General features: G+C 51.8%; 3 protein-coding genes across 4 annotated transcripts; 1 reads left to right on the top strand and 2 right to left on the bottom strand.

Annotated features, from left to right (window-relative positions):
* The first annotated feature begins 523 nt into the window (after positions 1–523).
* Positions 524–8456, top strand: ALDH9A1 (aldehyde dehydrogenase 9 family member A1). The gene is made up of 11 exons (XM_075096990.1): positions 524–813; positions 1360–1505; positions 2709–2838; positions 3156–3290; positions 3789–3985; positions 4818–4958; positions 5688–5876; positions 6451–6538; positions 6920–7061; positions 7624–7736; positions 7847–8456. The coding sequence occupies exons 1-11, from the start codon at positions 639–641 to the stop codon at positions 7939–7941; spliced, it is 1551 nt and encodes a 516-aa protein (XP_074953091.1). The 5' UTR covers positions 524–638; the 3' UTR covers positions 7942–8456.
* A 238-nt stretch (positions 8457–8694) lies between these two features.
* MGST3 (microsomal glutathione S-transferase 3) lies at positions 8695–15250 on the bottom strand. Of its 2 annotated transcripts, none has more exons than XM_075096994.1 (6): positions 15140–15250; positions 12369–12492; positions 11099–11172; positions 10355–10412; positions 9250–9322; positions 8695–8910 (listed from the first exon to the last, which is right to left on the bottom strand). In XM_075096994.1, the coding sequence occupies exons 2-6, from the start codon at positions 12483–12485 to the stop codon at positions 8810–8812; spliced, it is 423 nt and encodes a 140-aa protein (XP_074953095.1). In that variant the 5' UTR covers positions 12486–12492; positions 15140–15250; the 3' UTR covers positions 8695–8809. The 2 variants fall into 2 exon arrangements, with proteins under 2 accessions (XP_074953095.1, XP_074953094.1); XM_075096993.1 differs by having other exon boundaries at positions 8695–8898; positions 9237–9322.
* A 1162-nt stretch (positions 15251–16412) lies between these two features.
* Positions 16413–20848, bottom strand: LRRC52 (leucine rich repeat containing 52). The gene is made up of 2 exons (XM_075096991.1): positions 19994–20848; positions 16413–16748 (listed from the first exon to the last, which is right to left on the bottom strand). The coding sequence occupies exons 1-2, from the start codon at positions 20616–20618 to the stop codon at positions 16495–16497; spliced, it is 879 nt and encodes a 292-aa protein (XP_074953092.1). The 5' UTR covers positions 20619–20848; the 3' UTR covers positions 16413–16494.
* Positions 20849–21818: the final 970 nt, after the last annotated feature.

The following is a 21818-nucleotide window of genomic DNA, read 5'->3' on the forward strand; positions in this document are numbered from 1 at the left end:
CCGTTCCCTGCTGCTGTCAGAAACTCTCCTCAGCAGATCTGCACACATTGCATCACGTCACACTTTTTCACCAAAGATTGTCTGAAAGTTATTAATATGTTGTATTACTTTTGCTTTCTCCTGTCATGTGCTTGACACAGTAGTTCCCTGTGGGGGTTGATAACCATTATAACAAACTGAGGAGGACAGCTACTAAAAGGTCTGAATTTGAAGAAAATGGAACGAAAAACAACTTTACGACTGCAGGAAGACTCTGGTTTTGAGGAAGAAAGGATGTTCTTCGTTTTGTTTCATGGATAACTTAAAAAATGAAAGAGAACCCAACAAAAAACTGTTGCTACACATCCCCTTCATGTGGTGCTCGGCTGACGATCGCGCGCAGTCGTATTTCGCGAATCTTAATTTACCAAAACCTTTAAAGCTTCCCCGGTGTCGCCGTGGTGGGAGGTCGGACCTCCGCGCCGCCAGGGGGAGCTGGGGGGGCGGGGTCCGCCCGGCGGGCACGCTTGCGCGCGCTCGCGGGGGGGGGGCGGGGTCCGCGGCGCTAGGGGGAGGCGGTCCCGCGGCGCGTCGCCCCACGGGGAGCCGGCTCCTTTCCCGTGGGCTCCTTCCCCCGCACCCCACCGGCGGCCCGGCCGATGCTGGCGCGGTGCCGCTTAGCGAACCTGCTACCGCGGCTCTGCGCCCTCCGTCCCAGCCTCGCCATGAGCACCGGCACCTTCGCCACCCGCCAGCCCCTCAACTACCGAGCGGGCGCCCGCGTTCAGCCCGCCGACGGCGGCCAGGTCCAGGAGGTGTATGAGCCGGCCACAGGTACCGCCCCCGCCGCGCGGGCTGCCCTGGGGGCTGCCGGCTGCCGCCGGCACGGCGGGCCCCTGTCGGGCTTTAGCAGAGATCAGCTCGCTCAGCCAGGCAAAAAAAAATCGAGTGGTGCCTGGTTTTGGGCAAAGGATACGGTCTAACCACTTCTAAAATTGTTTTTAATCGGAGATACCTCGGTTTCAGCAGATGTCAAGAAAGACAGTATTTAACTATGCTGAGGAATGTGTAACAGAGTTCCGAAACTGGTGGTAAAAGTCTAACAAACTCCAACTCGAAGAATTTTGTAACAGCTGGAGCTAATTGGTAACTAGGGCACGACTGTGGAGAATGGCAGACCTTTTAATTCAAACCGGCTGAACTGCAGCACCTCTTCTATAACCAATTACAAATCAGTGGGAGCCTTAGCGTGAGTTTCTGTAGCCTGGTGTGGGTGGCTGGACGGAAGTCTTTAGGGTTTGATGTGAGATAAACCATCTTCTTTTATGCCCCTTTTCTGAGATTTCCATCCGATTTATTTCCTGTTTAAAATGTACCCAGGTCGTGTGATAAGCCAGCTGTTCTGCTCTGGGGAGAAGGAGGTCGATCTGGCTGTGCAGAGTGCAAAGGCTGCCTTTAAAATATGGAGCCAGATGTCTGGCATGGAGCGGAGCAGGGTGCTGCTGGAGGCTGCCAGAATTATTCGGGTATGTTGTGGGAGCTCGCCTCCCCTTTTGGAGAGAGGTGGTTCTGCCTCTGGGCTTTCTTGTGGGTTGATGTGGCTGTTGGGGGCTTCCAGGAGGAGTTCCAGAGCTCCAGAAGGAACGCAGGAGTTGAAACCCACCTTTGACCAGAAGAGACAGTAGTTTCCTTGGGCAGGACTTTGGTCCTACCACTCTGTTGAATGCCAGTGTGTACCTTCTCTGCTTAATTCTGTTAGAAGACATAAAACTGAAGCCATCTAGTTGAGATCTTGCAGGGCTCGTACTTCTTTACACAACTCTAATTACAATTACTATTCAATTAATTAATATTCTATATAAAATAGATATTACATATATTATGTATGACTAAATAAACAATTTCTATTATAATTACTTACAGTTAAGCTTCGCTGCACTGATTTCAAAGATGAAATTTGCATTGTTGAATTTTCAGCTTGTCAGACACTGTTGTCACATGACTGGAGCGTGTCTCGTTTTAGCAATAAAAAATGTAGGAATGCTGGTTTTTATCTTAGACACCCGATAATACACATGGGAGAGGACACAAATATGCTAGCTTTATCACAGGCTGCTCTGTGAGATAATGTTTGCTTGGACATGGAAGTTAATCCCCATCAAGGCACAGAATTCTGCTAAGAAACCAGACCTTCTTTCCCCAGTGTGTATATGTGATGAGAAAACTTCCTTTTTGCCAGACTTCTGCTTCTGCCAGACTTCTGCAGCAGGGTAATATTTCTGCCTGGGAGGTGGTCTCTTAAAGGACGCTTCCCAGCTGCGTTGCTTTGTCCGTCCTTCACTAAGTCCTCTCGTTCCATTTTGATCTTGCTGTTTGCTGTTCCTCCCGGTGTAGTTCTGTGAATTCTAATCATTGTTTACGAGCCAGCTTCTCGGTTCAAGTTTGCTCATCTTTTAGATAAAGAGGGATGTTATGCAAGATTGGACTAGCAGTGAACCCCAGCTGCTGTCTGTTTAACATTCCCCTGTGATCAGCCGCCACTGGGAAATTGATAAATAGCCGTTGGGAGTGTACCTTTTAGAGATGACAATTTCTCAGGGCAGAGCCTGGCTTACTGATGGCAGAGCCTTGTTTGGGACTTCAGTGCTTGGGAAGCAGCTGCCTCTGTGTGGAGTCCTACTATACAGAAGCTTCTCTAACATGTTGTCACTGTCCTGTGCCTCTCACAGGAGCAGAGAGAAGAAATTGCCACCTTGGAAACCATCAACAATGGGAAATCCATCTTTGAAGCCAGAGTGGACATTGACATATCCTGGCAGTGCCTGGAGTACTACGCAGGACTGGCAGGCTCTCTAGCTGGTGAGAATGTTACCGGAGTTTGCTCTTTACTTTCTGTCCTGCCGCTTGTGTTCCCTGGTAGCTTCCATGGCACAAGCCCATCTTTGCTGTTGGTTTCTCCAAGAGGTGGACCACTCCCTTTTCTGAAGATCTTGGAAGGATTTTCAGAGATCTCTACCTAATGCTCTGTGGGCACTTATGCACCTTCTGTGGTCTTGCTGGGGGAAAAGCCGTGTGTCTCTGCTCCCAATCAAAGCGAGATGTGGCCCCTGAGGCTCTGATAAGACAGGAGTGGGCTTTGCTCTTCTCTACCTTCTGGCTTTTTTTCTTCTTTGCAGGTGAACACATCCAACTTCCTGGGGGATCCTTTGGGTACACTCGGAGAGAACCCCTTGGGGTGTGTGTTGGGATCGGAGCCTGGAATTACCCTTTCCAGATTGCCTGCTGGAAGTCTGCCCCAGCCTTGGCTTGTGGTAATGGAGACACTGCCCGTGCAAGCTTCTCTTTGAAGCCAAATGATCCTGTGAGGGAGAGTGATTTCGGGGATAAAGTCTAGGATTACCTTGAAGGAGGTGTTGAAGGAAGGATTAGCAGAACCTTCAGGCTGTTACTGTGGCAGGAAGGGAAAGGAAATGGAAGCGGGAACATGGCAGATGCTAAGAGGGGAGGAGTGCATCAGGAAAAAGGCTGAATTGCTTGGCTTTGTATTGAATGAGGAAGGCCTCTGGAAAAGTCTGCAGTGCAGGACCGGCAGCCCCATCTCCCCCAGCCCTTCCCAGCAGGAACATGCAGTTCCTCCCTTTCACTGGTTGCAGTATTCAGCTGAAACTGTTTCCTCCTTTCTTGGTGTGGGATCTTCAGCAATCTGTTGAGACAAACTCATTGTGGGGGGTGGCTTGGTTAGTTGTTGTTCTTTTCCCTAAAGCAGTTTGGCTGTTAACCCCACCTTGCCTCTGTCTGGGTTCCCCTAGGCAACGCGATGGTCTTCAAGCCCTCTCCCTTCACCCCCATTTCAGTGGTGAGGTTGGCAGAGATCTTCACGGAGGCCGGTGTGCCCAAAGGGCTCTTCAATGTGGTGCAGGGTGGAGTGGCCACAGGCCAGTTCCTCTGTCATCACCCAGATGTGGCCAAAATCTCTTTCACTGGCAGCGTGCCGACTGGCATCAAGGTAAAGGCACCTTCTCACTCAGGGACACAAGGGGTCTGTCGTGCCAGCCTTCCTGGTGTGTTATGGACGTTGATACCTCCTTGAGCTTTTGTGTACAACACTGGTAAAGATGGGTTGCAAACTGGCATTTTTGGGTCTGAGCAAGGAGCTTGCACATACAGGGTTACACTGGGGCTTCAGTTAGCCCACTGGGCATCAGCTTAGGCACTCGGTCCTTTCGGAGGAGACCCTTGGTCATCTTACTTGTTAAGCCCCTGGTTGCAGTGAAGTCTCTGAGCTGCTAAAGTGGGTATCTGTGTGGGGAAGAGGGAGCAGCACTGGGAAAATGGGTGAGCACTTCTGGCAGTAATAGTTCAGTTTAGCTGCATACAACTTCCTGTTTTTAAGCAAGGGGTTACTTTCTGTGAATTTCTCATCCTCAATTTATTCTTAAAAAAATTAGAATTCCCTAAAAAGACCTTTAAAAATAAACTTGTATTTAAGAGAGGGGAAATGTTGCCCCTTGAACTCTCCTTACGTGTGTGTACCTGTGGGGTGCAGTGACACAGCTGCTGTTACAGCTGTCCTCTGGGCTTACGCTGAGCGTGAGACTTCCTGCAAATGACTCCTCAGGTTTCATTGCTTTTATTTTTAAGAAAACAAACCCCCAACCCTCTGAGACTGTCTCCAGTCTGAACTAAACACATTTAGGAAACCCAGCTTGCCCTTCATGCTGCTTCTGTTGTTGGTGAAGGGCCCTGCGGGAGCTCTCCCCTTGGGTGTCTCTGACCTCCCTGTGCCAGCCTCCCATTTAGCATGGGTCACTGGTCTCTTCTGTCCTTGTTTTCCTCAGATCATGGAGATGGCAGCTAAAGGGATCAAACCAGTCACCCTGGAGTTGGGGGGAAAATCCCCCCTTATAATCTTTTCTGACTGTGCCTTGGAGAATGCTGTGAACGGAGCCCTCATGGCCAACTTCCTCACACAAGGCGAGGTTTGTGTCCGTGGGGTAGAAGTGGTCCTCCCCAGTGTGGTGGGGTTGTTTGAGAATTGGGCAGCAGAGCTAGCTTGTGACCTTGCATAGTGAGGGATGCCCTGAAGCTCCCATCTTGCCATGTTTCCCTGTGCAGTATCACAAGGGATGCCCTAGCAGAAGCTGGTGCAGGGTGTCCTAGCGGAGGGTGCCTTAACTGATGCCCTGTCCGTCCCAGAAGTGGAGCCTCTCTAGCACTGGGTACCCAGCTTGGCAGCGGATCCTGTGCCCTGGGCTCCAGTTTGGCACACAGAGGTCAGAAGAGGCTGTGCTGGTGTCCTCTGGAGGGGCAGCAGGTTCCAGTCTGGTGTGCTGAATCACAGCCCGATGGGGCTCTGTCCGCCCCAAATTCGGGATCTCCACATGTGCTGCAGGTCTTGTGTAATCCTGCGAGCAAATTGGCTTACCAGGGTCGTCTCCAGGAACTGAAAAGGCTGCTGAAGTTCTCTCCTGCTGGTGACTTGGTGCGTTTTTGCCACCTGGTGGCATCAGTACCACTACGTCCAGCATGGACTGTTCAGTGCAGTCATGAGCAGCAGGGTAATCTAGTCTTCTTTGTCCTCGGGGACAAGTTAGCTGTTTTAGCAGCTGTGGAGGGGCTTTGCTGAGAGCCTTTGTGGCAGGACCCAAGCAGGGGAGGACTGTGGGGTGCTGTGTGTCTTGTTCTGAGCAATCTGTCCTGTATCCTAGGTGTGCTGCAATGGCACGCGCGTGTTTGTGGAGAGGAAGATACTGGATGTCTTCACAAAGGAGGTGGTGAAACGTACCCAGAAAATCAAAATTGGAGACCCACTTCTGGAAGACACACGGATGGGAGCCCTCATCAACCGGCCCCACCTGGATCGTGTCCAGGGCTTTATCAAGCAGGCAAAGGAGCAGGTGAGGTTGTGATGCTGCCTTGTGACTGCCCCAGCATGTCTCCTACTTGTTAGACAAACAGACCAGCAGCTGCCCCGTGCCTTCCCACTTAGGCTGGTTTTTTGTTGTGGTTGAATTACTCAGTAGATGTCTTCAGCCACTAGATTAGAAGTCACCCAGTGCACATCTCTGAATCAGCACTGAAGGTGACATGGATTTTCATATCCTGATGTTGCCAGTTTTAGAAGTTGTGAGATACCCAGCATGGCAGCGTGTAAAATGGGATAATCCATAATGTTTGGGCCAGTTATAAGTTGTGGTGATACCTTGCACACTTGGCTGTTACCTCACTTGGGTTCCAGTTTTTTTGGTTGCATAGAGTCTACTAAGGATCAAAGGACAAATTTACAAGCTGCTGGAAACGATCTCTGGAAGAGCAACAAGATCTACCCAGGCTTTTTAGTTTTTTCTCCAGGTTTTATTGTAAAGCGTAAAGATATTTTAAATGTCAGCACTAGATATATGACTAGATGTAGCCATTTTAGCCTGGATGCTCCTGGATGTGCCTGCCTACCTTCTGCTTGCTCTTTTTCAGGGGGCAGAGGTGCTGTGTGGTGGGGACCTGTTCGTGCCAGATGACCTGAAGCTGAAGAATGGCTACTACATGCGACCCTGTGTGTTAGGTATGGTCCTTCCTATTCATGATACTGCAGTCTTTTATGTGGATGTTGGGGAGTTTCTTCTAGAGAAAGCTGTGTTGGGTGTGACCTATCTCTGTGTACATCCACAGTGCGGACAGACACTGGTATGGGCGTACTAGAGAGAGCTGAGGCACCTAGGAACTGTGTCCAGAGAAATCTCTGCTGCTGGAGGGTCTGTCAGTATACGTACAGTTAGTGCCTTTGCTGCCTTGAGATGCAGAATGGGACTTGCTCCTCTGCTAGCCAAGCCAGGGGGGCTGTGCAGTGCTGAGTGCTGTGTTGAAGGCTGTGAGGGTTGCTGAATGCACAGGCTGTTCTGCTGACTCTTCCTCCTGAAGGACGTGTGCTCTGCCATGCTTCCAGGGAACTGCACAGATGACATGACATGTGTGAAGGAAGAGATCTTCGGGCCTGTCATGTCCATTCTGCCATTTGACACGGAGGAGGAGGTTGTGGAGAGAGCCAACAACACCAAATTTGGCCTGGCAGGTGGTGTCTTCACCAGGTATGACTGGGTAGCGTGTCTGGTGTGGAAGTGGTCTAGGGAGGGGAGGAGAAGGGAAACACTGCAGCAACTTGGTGCTCCTCGTGCAGTGCCTGGCATGGGCATGGATACCCTCTTCCGGAAAAGGTGGAGCAAGGGATTGCCAAAAAGGAACTTTTTTACGTGACTGCACGTCTCCCCATAGTTTTTCCTGAGGGGTTATGCAGGCCCAGCTGTCCTTCGGACTACTTCCAGCCTGCACTTGGCCTGCTGCCTGCCTTCCTGCATCTCCAGGAGATGTGCACTGGGAGCCTGCCGCGCTGCTGAAAGCGCACAAAGACGGCTGTTCGCTGCTTGCTGTAGTCTGCTTTGCCGCTGCCCTTGTCCTGCTCTCAAATCAAATGCAATTTTGAGTGTCCTTGGGAATAGGTGCTACATCCTTTGAGCAGGCAGAGAGAGAGTAGGGCAGGTCGGGCTCCAAAAACCACTGTGACCTGCTGTCCTTTCTCTCGAGGGTTGTCAGCTGGCAGGGGAGGAGGGGATGAATGGGAAGGGATCCAGCTGAATTGCCCTTTTCCTGCAGGGATATCCAGAAGGCTCACAGAGTAGTGGCTGCTCTCAAGGCTGGGATGTGCTTCATTAACAACTACAACATCAGCCCTGTGGAGCTGCCTTTCGGAGGATACAAGGCATCAGGTGAGCTCTGTTTGACCTTCCCTGGTATGACTGCATGCCAGTTACAGGGGGTATGAGTGGTACCTGGCACTGCCTAGAGCTGTGTTCTCACTTCTGGCTTGCCCCTGCAGGATTTGGCAGAGAGAACGGGCGGGCAGCCATCGAGTACTACTCGCAGCTGAAGACTGTCTGCGTGGAGATGGGTGATGTGGAATCTGTGTTTTAGTGGCTCTGGGGCCTGCTCAAGGGAGCATAAGCCCGGCAGCCAGAGATGTGGATCATTTACACAGCAATAAAGTGCTCTAAAATTGTAAGTGTCTGGGGGGGAGCGTAGCTGGAGCAGCATTTAGCCACCCTGCTCCTGCAAGGGGGAATGTACGCACAGGGCTCAACCTGTGGGCCTGATCTGTCTGATCTGGTAGAACATGGGAACCTTGGAGAAGGATGTAGCAATGTGGCTTGCAGCAGCAGCACGTGCAGCTACATAGGTGTAACCAGAGGCTTGCCAGTGGCAGAGGGCCGGCCCAGGCTGCTTCTCCTGCTGTGTGCCTTGAACCCCATTACCTTCCACCCTCAGTGGAAGCTCCAGCATAGGACAGACCGCTGCCTATCTTTAGTGAAAGCTATTTGACTTCCTTCCTATAGACCTACTCTTCTTTATAAACATGATGAAGCAACAACTTTAAATGTTTGCCTACATCTTTTTTTTAGCAATGAAATAAATATTAATTCTGTTTGGAACATCTTACACAAGAGTGACATGAATTGGGGGGTGCAGAAATGTAGCCTGATAGAGAGCAGGGCTGTTGCTGAGTGGGTTAAACAAATGATTGCAAGATGGCTTTTTGGTCACCAAAATCATAAAAGCTAGAAGCTGTTTGCCTGATAGGCAGATTTCTGTAGTTCTACAAACCCAGAGTTGTTCTAGTGTTCTACAAAACCTCTTAAGAAAGCTCTCTGTAATTTTAGAATGAAAATACACAATTGACAACTTCATTTTATTAAATGGAGGGGCGAAAAAACCCAACAAATGAAATGTTCCAAAGTAAACAAAACAAAAATCCCTTTAGTTTCCCTGGCAGCCATCACAATGGTCAGATCCAGTCGAGATGCTGGCAAGCTGAATACACGCCTGTGCCCACCAGCCCAATGAGTGCAGCTGAACCGATGGCCCCTCTCATTCGTTTTTTTGGATCTGGAAAAAAGACGTGTGTTTTCAGTTCAGCAGCCCATCATTGAAAGAGTAGCCGTTCCTGAAAATTAGAGGGAGCAGGAACCAGGGATAAATCTCAAAGCAAAACAGCAGGCACCAGCTCGGGCCACGTACATACCCTCAGTCTCTGCTATTATTAGATTAATGCTCTTCCTATCAGTAGGAAAAGTGTACTGCAGAGACACCAGCATGTGGACCTCCACCCTTTTCTCTACATCCTGACTGGAAGCTTTACAGTGCCTCTTTAATATAAGCCCTGAGGCCGCTGTAGGAGGCACAAGTTTCCAATCACCTGGTGTGTGCTACAGGGTAAAGACCTACCTCCTGTGTAGTAGCCATGGGCATAAAGGATTCTCCCAAGGATCCAGGTGATGCCAAGCCCTGTGGCAATCCGCTAGAGAGAAAGGAAAAGTGTTAAAGCTTGTGGAGACTGGCTACTTGCATGTGCTTAGTTGTTATAGCAGCCCTGCTTCAAAGAAGCAACCACCAGCTACAGTGTGGGTCCTGACCATGCTAGGACAACTGGGAGTCAGCCTGGGGGAGGTGGGTGACTGATGCAGTGTGCTAGGGTGAGTTTTGAACAGGAGGATGGTGCCTATGGGGAGGTAGAGCCTTGCTGTTCTGCAGCACAGCTCTTTCCAAGGAAGAAATGCTTAAGTTATACAGGCAGCAGATTTCCTGTTGGAGGTGTGAAAAACCTTGCCGCCTAACTTAGAGCTTGCTGCAACATGGCTCCAGTTTGCCAGATTTGCCTATGCTGCTTCCTTCCCTCTCTGAAAAGGAATATTCAAGAACAATCTGATTTGTGTATTGGTGGAAAAGAGCTACTAGTTTAGGCCTCTCCCACATGCCTGCCTCCTCATGAGCTGTCTGCATCTTTCAGTTAAAAGTAATCCAGGTGGTTTTTTGATAGTTAGCACACCTCCTTTGGTGGTAGAAGTGCGTGGGAAGATCAACATGTTCCCCATCTATTCTTATCAGGTAAAATGTTCATGAAAGTGTGCTTAGAGGGGGGAAAAAGGGTTCCTGTCCTCCATGCAACCAGCTGCTGAGTCGCACTGCTATAAGCCCAGCAGGACTCTGCAGGGCTTGGAAGAACCAGGCAAGGTTGGAGGGACTCTTCCTGCTCATGGGCTGGAGGCTGCAAATGTTTTGGTTTGTCCAACAAGGCACCCTCAGGGGAAGGAAAGGAGTCTAAAGCTAAAGCAGCAGTAATGAGTTCGGTAAATACTTGTGATTCCCCTGCACAAGACCTTCTACAGGTACGTTTTCAGAAGGGGCACAGCTGTGAAGTATGATGTGGCCAGTGAAGCAGCCTGCTGCCTCCAGAGGGGCTAGCTTGGCTTCTGCCCACCCCCTTCCCTCCCCAAGTCAGGGAGCAGGAGCAGAGTTCAGCCATGCAGACCTGCACCAAGGTGTCACTTACCGGGTGGTAGACTCCACCAGTGGCTAAGAAGAACAGGAAGGCAGGGTAAACTTCCAATCTGAAAATAAAAGCACGGAGGTAGTGTTTGTGCTCAAGTTCATTACAAAGAGGAAACTCCAGAAACACAGAAGCTGCGAGCATCCCCTGCCAAAGTCTCTGTTGGGCCTGACTGTTAGGAGTCCCCATGCTCAGGAGAGCTGTGCTCAATGCTGTGGCCACAGATGGAGAAAAGAGGGAATCTGAGTGTGCACGGACTTTTAGGGGGCTTCCCCTCCATCTGTGCCTCTCCAAGGCCACCCACCTACCCACTCTTTCTGTTTTGTGCCCTAAGCCACTGCTAAATACTACTTAAGCAACCCCAGGAGCTGTTGTTCCTCCCAGCATCCCCCTGATGTGCTGCTGCAGCCTGGTCCACGTTAGCCTCTCCCCAGAGAGATCTGGGCAATACAATCAGCAGCCCTTAGATAGGCTCTTCTGGAAACAATACTTCCGGTGTCTTCAGGTCCACCCATGGGTTCAAAGAGCTGGGCACTGAGGAAGAGGAGGCTGCTTCACAGCCCCGTCTTATGGTTTAAGGCATGGTAAGGAGGCAGCACAGCCTTACTGCTAGGCATTACATGGCCATGTGCTTTCCTCAGGCATTGAGCCTGAACCCAAGGACTCGGCAGCAGCGAGTCTCTGGCTGTAGGCCCTGCTCCACAGCCCTGTGTATTTTCAAAGCCTGCATTCATATGTGGTACTTACGTGTTCTGGTGTGCACGCTGGATGCAGTTGAATATATGCCCATGTTCAGGGTCTGTGCTGTACATGGTTGGATACTGCCAAAAAAACAAACCAGCAGCAAAACATGAGCAAGCGCAGTCTGGGCTTGGGAGCCTGTTGTCCAGCAGTGAGGAGTATGCCCTGCAGCACCGTTCCCCAGGGAGCCCTGAGCTGCATGCGCGCTTGCAAGACTGACTTGCATTGGCAAATTAGAGCCTGTCTCCTGCCCCATGGCACACAACTGCTTTGCTGAAATTTGTTGCCTGCCTCCGACCACTTCCTGAACTCCCAGAAGTCCAGTACTGTTGAGGTGGCCCTGCTTTGAAGAGAAGATAGCCAGGTATGGGGTGACCCTGTTTAAATCTCATCCCTGTGGAGGGGAGAGCAAAGCAGTGTTACTGACCCGTCATGTCTCCTCTAGGTAGCTGGCAGCTGCCATCGCCCAGGACGCTGCCTTCCTCACCGCTGCAGAGCTGAGCAGCCAGCCAGAGCTGCTGCTTTGCTGCAGAGGCTTCTCCCAGCCTGAAATCCAGTGCTCCGCATGCCACATGTACTGAGCGTGTTCGCTACAATCCCGACTTCATGCAGGAGGAGCGGGGTCACCCTAGCAGGCAGCCGGGGCCTGCAGCACACACCCACGGCTGTCCTTGCACCCACCCCTTCTTGCCACTTCCCCGAGTGACCTGGGAAAAGGGCACAGGAGTGTTTGCACTCAGAGCCGAGTGGCACCGCAGCCTCTGCGTGCCATCGCCCTGACTCACAGGCAGGACTGGCTGTCCCCACCCAGCCCACAGCCCTGCCCGGCAAACAGGGCTCCTCGATGGATGCCGAGGGAAGGTCACTTTGAAATACTTCTTGTGACAGGGCTCGTATGCTCCCTCTGAGCTTGAGAAACCCTCCTGTCACTTTTGTTCCACCTCGATCCCTTTGCCCCCAATGCTACATTAGCCTTCTTTGCAGGAAAAAGGGCTGTGTGGTTTCTTGTTCATCAGTGTTTCCACAAGTCAAAGCCTTGTGCTTTCAGCCGTCTCGGCTCGGTGCCAAGCGCCTAATCTGCCAAACCCCAAGCTCTGTTACGCTGCCTGCTCCAGTCTGAAGAGACAGAATAGCAGCTCCATCTCTTCTGCATCGTGTGGTGGGGCAGGAAGTGGCAGCAGGTCACCCAAAAACAAGCAAGGTGTCACCTAGCTTGTCAGCAACATCCCCTGCAGTCCGGCTCCGACCTTCCCATTCCCTCAGCCTGAGCACTCACCTCCACATTGTACTTCTTGCGGGCCTTGCCCACTTTCACTGCCAGGTATGTGACCAAGACGAAGCTGGCGGCCCCCGTCAGGATGACGTAGCCATACTCCTTTGAGAGAACAGCCATCCTGGTGCTGTCAGAAAAAGAGCCCGTTAGTATTTTGGGGTGTGACTGGAGAAGCAGGAGCTCACAACACGCAGAAGTGCGTGTGTGGAAGAGTTGCGGAGCGTGGACCCAAGACCTCCCAGTACAGGGACTGGCTGAAGGAAGGGAGAAACGGTGAGTTGGGGAATTTTCACCTCTTGGTGCCTGCTGCGTGTTAAGCAGCACAAACCAAGGGCTCTCTGCTCAGTTCCTGTCAAGCAAGCCTTAAAGTCACTGAAGTGTTGGTGGGAGGCAGTGTCTGGAGGACCCTAGTCCAGCCTCTGGCTCAGAGCAGGACTACAGCCAACAGCAGAGCTCCGGCTGTGGCTGGCGAAGTCCCACGACCTCACTGACAGTGCTGTGCCCACAGGGATGCTCTGGAGAGGTGGACAGAAACTGATTGTTCACAGTCACATCCAACATCAGAGCTTGGGGCCACCAATGAAGTCAGGAAACAGGTTCAAAACAAACCAAAAGGGGTGTTTTTTCATGCAGGAGGAAACAGACCTGTGGAACTACCTGCTGAGGGATGTTGTGAGTGCAAACAGTTTTCATAACTCAAGGGGAAACTGGGCAAGCTCTGGGAATGAGAGGTAAACTGGCAATTATAATACAAACTAGAACTGGCTCAGAAATCCCGAGCTGAAAGGACCTGTACTACATGAACTGTTAGTTTGAACTACTAAGGCCATCCTTGCATAAATAATAATAACAACCACCACAACAATTGCGACAATAACCGAACCTTTTCAGTGAAGAGGCACTGGCAAGACGAGCAATGCTCACCCCTGTAGCTTCAAGGAAACCTCTCAGAGTCACAAGTCAGGGAACAGCCCCCAGCGACACGCAGCTGCTGGCATCTACCAACATCTGCACGAGCAAGTCTGCCATCCAGGAGACACCAGGGCCTGTGTGGTTTGCATTTAACAGTTCTGCACTTCCTTGCAGGCCTGAGACGGAAGCACAGGGCAGAAGGCGCATCCAGCAGCCTCCACCACGCTGCCCTGCAGCAAGGCTGCATTGCATGCTTCTCCCTCTTCCCTGCTCTCCATCTGCTGGACCTGGCATCAGCCTGCACTGCTGGGAGGTGCTCGACCCCAAGCGCACCGGCACCCTCACTGGCTGCAAGTGAGCATGAGGGCCCTTCCCCACAATCACCTGGCACTGGTTCTCTTGCATGATCCCAAACCTCAGATGTTTTCTGTCTGTGTGACCCAAGATGGTGCTGTGTGATGCAGCACAGCAGAAGACAGCATAGACCTCTCTCCAGCACTGAGACGAGACCCTCTCCAAAGCAAACACCAGCTGATGCCTACCTCCACCTGGTGCTTCCGTGATGTAACAAGGTTTTGGTGTCTCCTGCGCTGTTCCACCAACACAATCTGCCAGCGTGGGGGAAAATGGGCCACACCACAGGATAGGTACAAACGGCCTTCCTATTGCAACAGTGCCAGCACCCCTCACAGGGGATCTTTTACTTCTCATGTGCAAAGGGATTATTATTGATGGAGCAAGGTGAAGACAACAGCTGGCTTTGTCTGCATGAAGTTTGGTAGACAATTATCAGTAAGAACATTCAAAACCTCAAGTTACTAAGAAATGTCAGCTGTGCCCACATGTACAGGGGTTAGTGCCTGAGAGATGGGACACTGGAAATGCAACACGTTCCCAGCCGGTAGGGCAGGTTGATGGTCACATTCGCCCCTTCAAATTACAAGGTTGGTGGAGAAACCCACCTGCCGGCAAGGACAAGGCATTTTATCTTCACAGTGGTAAATTATAATCTGGGATTTTATCTTAGCAGTAAAGAGCACGATTCAGTCACAGCAAAGCATTAGGCCAGGTGTTTTATAAAGCTGCTACTGTTACGCTACAGGTATAAAACTCTACTGCAAGCCTTTGCTCAAGTAATGTGGAGCCATATAAAGCACTTCAGAGAACTTTCAGCCTCCCTCTGATTGCATGCCTGGCAGCTCTTTCCGGATTCTGGTGCCTTGTGCATTTCAGCAACCTTTGCCCACAGCTGCAAGGACTCTGCTGACAAGCATCGGCACGGTGCACAAGACTGAATTTTTATCTTCCACACAGCAATGTTTCAGGCAGCAGCCACACGATCAAGATTCTGGAGCATGACACAGCACAGACTGGGAGCTGTAGCGAAGGAGCTCCCGGGCGTGCCTTTACTCCGGAATAAGGGTTCTTACCAAGCTTGCCCTAACGCTACAGTTATTATGAGTCAGCAAAGCCGATTATGTCTCCCCGTGCTTGGATTCTGACCAGACTACCAGAGACAAGCTCAGACTTTCTCTGAGGGCAGGAGAGCCTTTCGTCCCCTCCGGTGCCAGGTGAGCGTACAGGCTTGGCTCCCGAGGCAGCGCTCCCCGCAAGCCCTGCGGGGTCACACTGACTAAGCAAGCTGGGGCGCAGGCAGGGCCCCGCCGCGCTCCGCTCATCCTGCGGGCCCCTTCCCCCGCAGCCCGCACTCGCGGCCGGGGGGGCAAAGCGCCTGCGATATTTTCTTTACCACCTATCAGGATAATCAGGGTAAGCATGCACTCGGAGCATCCGAGCTCCGCCCGTGCCCCCGCCCCGCCGCTCCCGCAGGGGCGAGCTGCGGGTCCCCGGCCCGTACTCACCCTCAGCCGCGGCGCGGAGCAGCCCAGGACGCTGCGGCAGCGGGGCCGGCTCTGGCGGCAGCACCGCCCGCGGGCGGGTCCCCGCAGCGGCCGCCCCCGCGCTGCCGGGGGAGGCGGACGCTGAGGTTCGTCTGTCGAGGGGAGGATTTGACACGGGGGCCTGGGGCTGTGCGGAGGGTTCTGCCGTGCCGGCGTCCCAGCACGCCGCTGAGGGGGCATCGGTCCCATCCAGTAGCGCTGCATGCGTGTCCCCAGCACACACACACCCTCAGCAGGCTGCGCTGCCGTGTCCGCTCCTAACCACCTCTGTCACACTTTGACAGCTTTGATTCACAGCCTACGGTTTAATGGCTCTAAGACACTATGGTAAATTATACCATGCTTGCCCAAAATCTTCTGCTTTCCCTTTTATCTCACCCGATCCCGCTAGTAGTGAATGAAGAAGCCAGTGTTGCACACGTGGAGTTGCTGTACTCGGTCACGTAAGCGGATACTTCTCTTGGCAATGACCAGCCTTAGTGATATGAAGGATCTTATTTACACCTCCCTTTATTCTGGGCTGTATATGCAGCCCTGGGACTTTGGCATTGAAACACAAGCCATTTCCAAGAATACTCGGAGTGCGTACATAATATTTTTTACATTTAAAAAAAACCAGTTTTAGGGATATGAGATACAAAACTGGAGCTGGACTTTCCAGTTCTGTAAATGTGCATAAACCAGTGGAGGTACAGGGGGTCTGGCCGCAGGGGGAGAGATGGTGTCTTTTGCTGTCGTCAGTGTAATGGGGAAGAAAGCAAGACCCAGCGGGATCCTGGGTCCCTCAAAGTCCTGGTTTTCATCGCCCTGCTCACATACCTGCCTTTCCATAGCAGAAAGTTCTCAGATTCCCTGGGGCTCCAGTGATCTATCTGGACTGGTCCCAATAAGCTCTGCTGGGCTTTCGGGTCAAAAAGGCCTTGGTGAAGTCCCCGGCTACAGCACAGCACCAGGGCCTTTCCTGTACCCTGGGCTGTCCCTCTTCAAGCCTGTCCCTATGACCGGACAGGCCCCACGCTGACCCTGCTCTTCTGTGGTCTCATGGTAAAGCGGGAGTGTAAATGCCTGGCACTGTGCACACCTCTTGTGCCCCTCGAGAACAAGTATTTTGCCAATGTCCTGAGTCTCAGTTGAAGAAGACAAGTGGAGGTAGCACAGTGAGTGAAACTGGAGCACAGAGACTTTCTTCTCTTGCAGTTTTATTTCACTTCAAAAAAAAATAGCATATAGAGTGGGACGTCATGTGGGAATTCAGGCAGGAAGGGCCTGCCTTCAGTTCCCATGACAGGAATTCAGAAGGATTTGTAGGGCTGATCCTAAGTGACTGTGTCTTCCTCCTCCTCCCCCTCCTCTCCCTTTGAAGTGTGGACTTTGTAGATAACAGCATAAATGCCAGCCAGCCAGGCTGCCACTGTGCCAGCAAAGAATATGCAGAAGCCAATGAGACACAGAAAGATGTAGTCTTGCTTATATAGCTGGGTCAGGCAGTTGAAGTGGAGCTGTGCCTCCACTGCAGGCATTTTCAGGGCACGCAGGCCTTCTGGGGTGTAGCAGGTGATGTTGTCAGCATCTGCAGACAGAAAAGCAGAAGCAAGACTCTCTTGCCTGTGTCTCAAGCATTAATGAACACGAGTCCTGCTAGAAAAATGTTGGAAGAGTTTGCTAAACTCCTGAAAAATGTCTACAGACTTCACACCCCTCTCCCTCTGTGGCTTAGGTAAAATCACACAGGCAAACCCTTGCCAAATCCTTGCCAAACCACAATGCCCAGGCTGCCAGAATGGTTTCCCTGGTGTTGCGTTCATAGGGAAATATTGCCTGTTGGATTATGCCACTGCGGCAAACTGCTGTACCTGCACTGTTCATCTCTGCTGATTGAGCACGTTTATTTTAATGTAAGAGCACTTGTGTTTCATTTTTTTTTAACCGCAAACACCTTCTGAAGTGACATAGCCTAAATTATGCTGAAATAATGAGGCTTGCGCGCAGGGAGTCACATTTGACAACTGGAGTGGTTTGCAGTTGGGCATAGCCTCAGCTGCCCTGTAAGAGAGGAAGAGGAAACTTGTCAAGGATTCAGTTCCACTGAAATAATGACTGTGCCCTGTCATACTGTAATATACGCAGTGATAAAACATGCTGGCTTTTCCCTCTGAACTTAGCGAAGGCCAGGAGTGGTAAAAGAGCCGCCTCCTTTCGGTGCCTGTAGAAGCACAGAGCGCCCTGAGGCACAGCTCTCTCCTTCCCCTGCAGGTTTTGAACTCCCTGGACCAGACACGGTTGCTGTGCCAGGCACAGGCTGGTCACTGCTTGATGCACTGGACGGATGGGCCTGAGGGAAGGGGAGCAGTGGAGAGGAACAAGCTACAGGGGATTTATATCATATTGCATTACACTACATCATATATTACTGAGTGATACAGCTGCAGTGGCTGTTCATGCTGGTATCTCTCATTGTGCTGAACATAACTGGAGAGCTTTTATCTCGCTATTACCCAAATCCATCTAGATTTGGGCAACTTCATGTCAGCACCTAGACTGCACAGGTCCAGCTGAGCCCAAAACACTGGTGCAAGTCTTCTGTGAAGCAGCAGCAGCCTTTTAAAGGCCAGGATGGGGATCTGCTTGCAGCAGATTTCAGGGCTCTGTCCCAACGTCCCCTTGCACTGGAGCTGTCAGCTCCTCTCTCAACCCTCGGTTTAAGGGCCACCTGGTCCTGATGAAGAGGGAGCTGCCTTTCCTGCCTAAAGGCAGGTGGGTGTTTGTGATACAGGTTGTCCAACCTGTGTACACTTACCGGCAGCGTGAAAGCTTTGCACAGCCCTCGCACCAGTCCCAGGTGGCACACAGCCTCTTGCAGACTCACCCATAGCATCCCACCAGGACACAGCAAAGCCCAACACAGCAGGGAAGTAGAGCAGCCCCTGTGGGCTCCCTGCTTTCTTTGGCTTTCCCAAGTTCCAGAGCATGGCGCAGGGATCCATATTCATACCTCCAGTCTTTGCTGCCACTGCCTCTCCTATTCCTACCCTCTCATATTTCCTGCAGTGAGCTTGATTCTCCTGTTGCAGGGTTCAGTGTGTTATCTCCAGTCTTACTACTAAGAACCATGCTTTTTTACACTGTTCCATAACTGCCTGTAACATGTACGAGGAAAATAAAAAACTTTACTCTCTATAGGGAGTTTAGTACATATGGTAAGACACAGAGATGTCCTTAATTCATCTTTGTCCTAACACCAGCTCCCATTTGCCCTTCCCTTTCCTCCCCTGGGGCTCTTTGTGCCCCTTTCTTATTTGAGGGACAGACATCCTCAAACAATTCCTCTTTGGAAGCTCTCTCTCACCATTGTGTCCTGCATTACTGAAAACCGAGCTTTCTTCACGAGTATGCATTGCACTGTGTTCCTTTTCAGTTTGGAAAATCAAGTTCATGTGCTGCAGCTGCAGAACAAAGCTTTGCCCTTGGGACCAGTGTTTTTCTGGGAAAGGGAACTGGTGACTACCCTGCCTCATGAACGCTCAGGCTCCATGGCCCAGTTGCAGACTCTCTCGGTATGATGGGGAACAGCTGATTTTGGCATCCCAGGTGACGTAAGGAAAGAAGTCTTGAAGACCCTGTTTTCAGAAACAAGCCGCGCTGCGCTGCTGCAGCCCATGGGACTCAGCGCTCACTTACAGCGCACATGCATTTTTTATTTTGGACAACTTAAAGTAAAACAGAGCCAATTTGCTCTGCGGTGCTGGAGGAAGAGTGGGAACCACGGATCCTCCCAGTCATAAGGATACAGACACTTTTCTGAGCTCAACTTGCATTCTGTCAATCAAATTTAATCTGCGACCCAAAGCAGAGCTCCCACAGGAACAGCAAACTTCACTGACTTCTAAGCATTGGGTCACAGTCTGATACGGAGGATCACCCGCTCTGAGGACTAGGAGCACCATGACAGCTGGAGGTTGCAGGATTTGTAATTTCTATCTGTCCCACGACAACAGCTGCCATGATCTTAAGGCAAAGGACATTGTGTTCACTCTTCATGTATGGAAACAGGTCAGTGGGGAGCAGGGTGTGACCCCACAGAAGTCAGCAGCTAAACTCTCACTGGCTTCCACACTACCCAACCTTTTCCTGGAGGCCCTGTCAGTGAGAGATGGGAGCAGAAGAGGAGCTGGCTGGCCTTCAACCCGGCTTTGCTTTCAGCATGGAGCAGAACTGCTGTACAGGTTGCATGAATGAGGTCTGCCTGCCAGGCACATTGTGTGGGAAGAGGCTAGCGGGAGGTGTTGGAAGTGAAGGGGACACTGGCCGAACGGTGGAGAGCTCAGGGATGGAGAGGCTGCCCCAAGCAAGTCAGAACAGACCTGCTGGTACTGCAGCACCACCAAACGATCAGAGCAGATGGAGACAACGCAGGAAATTCAGCCCGGCGGCTTTCCCAGCACAGCTCTCCCCAGAGCCATGTTGGGCTCCTCATTCTTGGCACTGCAGCCATGGGGTGCTGCAGCTTGCAGGCACAGGGACACCTCCTGAGGCTAGAGCTGGGCATTTTAGAGCAGCAGCAATGTCCTAGCTGCAGGCTACACTTCCCTGACTGTCCTGAGGAGTTGAGCAAGTGTGACTCACAGTGGGTGGAGCGCATGTAACCCAGCTGCTCCGATCTGTGTTTTGTGCAACACCAGAAGATGGGACCCCCAGTTGACATGCAGTGTCACAGCCCTGTGAGCCGAAGTTTTGGGAAAGACAACAGAGGGCCCTCTGTTCCACACAGATCTGCAAGAGTAGGGGGGAGAGAGGTCCTGCTCACACAGCCCTCACCTGGAAAATGAACGTTGCTCTCTATCATCCAGGTGATGAAGTCCAAAAAGGAACAGTTGCAGTGCCACAGGTTGTCACTGAGCCCCAGAAACCTCAGGTTGGGCAGGTCCCGGACGGTGCTGGTGTCAAGGAACGTTAAGCCTGTCCGGCTCACATCCAGGTGCCTCAGCCAGGTGTTGTTGGCGAAAGCATCCTTCTCGATGGCCACAAGTTTGGGATTGTCTGAGATCTTTAGCACCACCAGGCTGAGGAGGTGTGAGAAGGTGCTGAAGGTGACCTGTGTGAGGTTGTTGAAGCTGAGGTCCAGATAGACAAGCCTGGCCACACCAATGAAAGTGAAATCCAGGTCATCCCCCAAGAGGTTCTTTCTGCAGTCCAGATAGACCAAATCAGCCAAGAAACTCAATTCCACTGCTGGCAGGTATGAGACATTGTTTGCCGCCAGAATCAGCTGCCTGGTGTCCAGCGGGATGGCCATGGGGAACTCCTGCAACTGCTGCCCTGTGCAGTTCACTTCCAGGTACTGACAGCTACACCTGCTTGGGCAGTTGATCCTCTCTGATGCCATCCCCATCCCCAAAAGAAACATGAGGCTCAGGGGCTGCGGTCTACCTGAAGGAGACATGGTCTAAGACCTTCCAGGCCGCTGAGTCCTTTGGGGACTGCGACCAGCCCTATGGAAGCTGCGTTACTGTCACAGCCATGCTGGGGAGGTGTCAGCTGCAAGGCTGTCGGGAAGCACTTTGTCTGTGACTCACCTGACTCCTTGGCAGAGTACCGGGCTGGAAACTGAGCCTGGTTTCTACATCGGCAAGTGCGGAACAGTGGCTGGAACGTTTCCATGTTGTGCTTGGTGCCAGATGACACCTCTGTGATGTCAATGGCTTGCAAAAGCTGCCTGGCTTCGGGGACAGTGCCATGACCTTGGTGGCTGAGCGGGAGCTGCTTTCAGCTGTGCAGAGGTGTGGGGAAGGCATGCATCGAATGAGAGCATCAAAACTGTGCAGGGCGGGTGTGAAAAGCAGAATTTTTGTCACAAAGGGTGTAAAACTACAAGAGGTGGTCACTTGTACTGATTAAGCAGGAGAGTATGTTTTTAATAGCATAGAAGTTGTGTCTTTCTTGTTTATTATCATAGAATCATAGAATGTCCTGAGTTGGAAGTGACCCACAAGGATCATCAAGTCCAACTCCTGTCCCTGCACAGGACAGCACCAAAATTCACACCATGTGTCTGAGGGCATTGCCTGAGTGTTTCCTGAATACTGTCAGGCTTGGTGCTGTGATTGCCTCCCTGGGGAGCCTGTTCCAGCGCTCCACCACCCTCTGGGTAAAGAACCTTTTCCTAATATCCAACCCAAACCTCCCCTGGCACATCGTCCTGCCATTCCCTCGGGTCCTATCGTTGGTCACCAGAAAGAAGAGATCAGCGCCTGCCCCCCTCCTCCCCTTGTGAGGAAGCTGCAGGTCGCAATGAGGTCTCCCCTCAGCCTCTTCTCCAGGCTGAACAAACCAAGTGACTTTAGCCTTTCCTCGTATGGTTTTTCCTCTAAACCCTTCACCAACTTTGTGGGCCTCCTCCTCCTTAGCTTTATAGCCATTATGTACTGTGGCACCCAAAGCTGCACACAGTACTCAAGTTGAGGTCGCACCAGCGCAGAGCAGGGCGGGACAATCACCTCCCTCGACTGGCTGCAATGCAGGGCTTGATGCACCCCAGGGCGCAGTTGGCCCTCTTTGGCTGCCAGGGCACACTGTTGGCTCATGTTCAACTTGCCATCGAACAGAACCCCCAGGCCCCCCCCTGCAGAGCTGCTCTCCAGCC

The sequence above is a fragment of the Phalacrocorax aristotelis genome, chromosome 6 (genome assembly GCF_949628215.1).
Source record: "Phalacrocorax aristotelis chromosome 6, bGulAri2.1, whole genome shotgun sequence".
Classification (NCBI taxonomy): domain Eukaryota; kingdom Metazoa; phylum Chordata; class Aves; order Suliformes; family Phalacrocoracidae; genus Phalacrocorax; species Phalacrocorax aristotelis.

Bases quoted from the DNA above. Each gene is read 5' to 3' on its own strand.
- MGST3 (XM_075096993.1), bottom strand. From the start codon at position 12,485: ATGGCTGTTCTCTCAAAGGAGTATGGCTACGTCATCCTGACGGGGGCC. The intron at 9,323-10,354 runs GTAAGTGACACC...CTTTCTCTCTAG, and splicing joins CTGGTGGAGTCTACCACCCG to CGGATTGCCACAGGGCTTGG. The intron at 8,899-9,236 runs CTGTAGCACACA...ATCCAAAAAAAC, and splicing joins ACAGGAGGTAGGTCTTTACC to GAATGAGAGGGGCCATCGGT.
- LRRC52 (XM_075096991.1), bottom strand. From the start codon at position 20,618: ATGTCTCCTTCAGGTAGACCGCAGCCCCTGAGCCTCATGTTTCTTTTG. The intron at 16,749-19,993 runs GTGAGGGCTGTG...TTCTGTCTGCAG, and splicing joins GAGCAACGTTCATTTTCCAG to ATGCTGACAACATCACCTGC.
- ALDH9A1 (XM_075096990.1), top strand. From the start codon at position 639: ATGCTGGCGCGGTGCCGCTTAGCGAACCTGCTACCGCGGCTCTGCGCC. The intron at 3,986-4,817 runs GTAAAGGCACCT...TGTTTTCCTCAG, and splicing joins GCGTGCCGACTGGCATCAAG to ATCATGGAGATGGCAGCTAA. The intron at 7,062-7,623 runs GTATGACTGGGT...CTTTTCCTGCAG, and splicing joins GCAGGTGGTGTCTTCACCAG to GGATATCCAGAAGGCTCACA.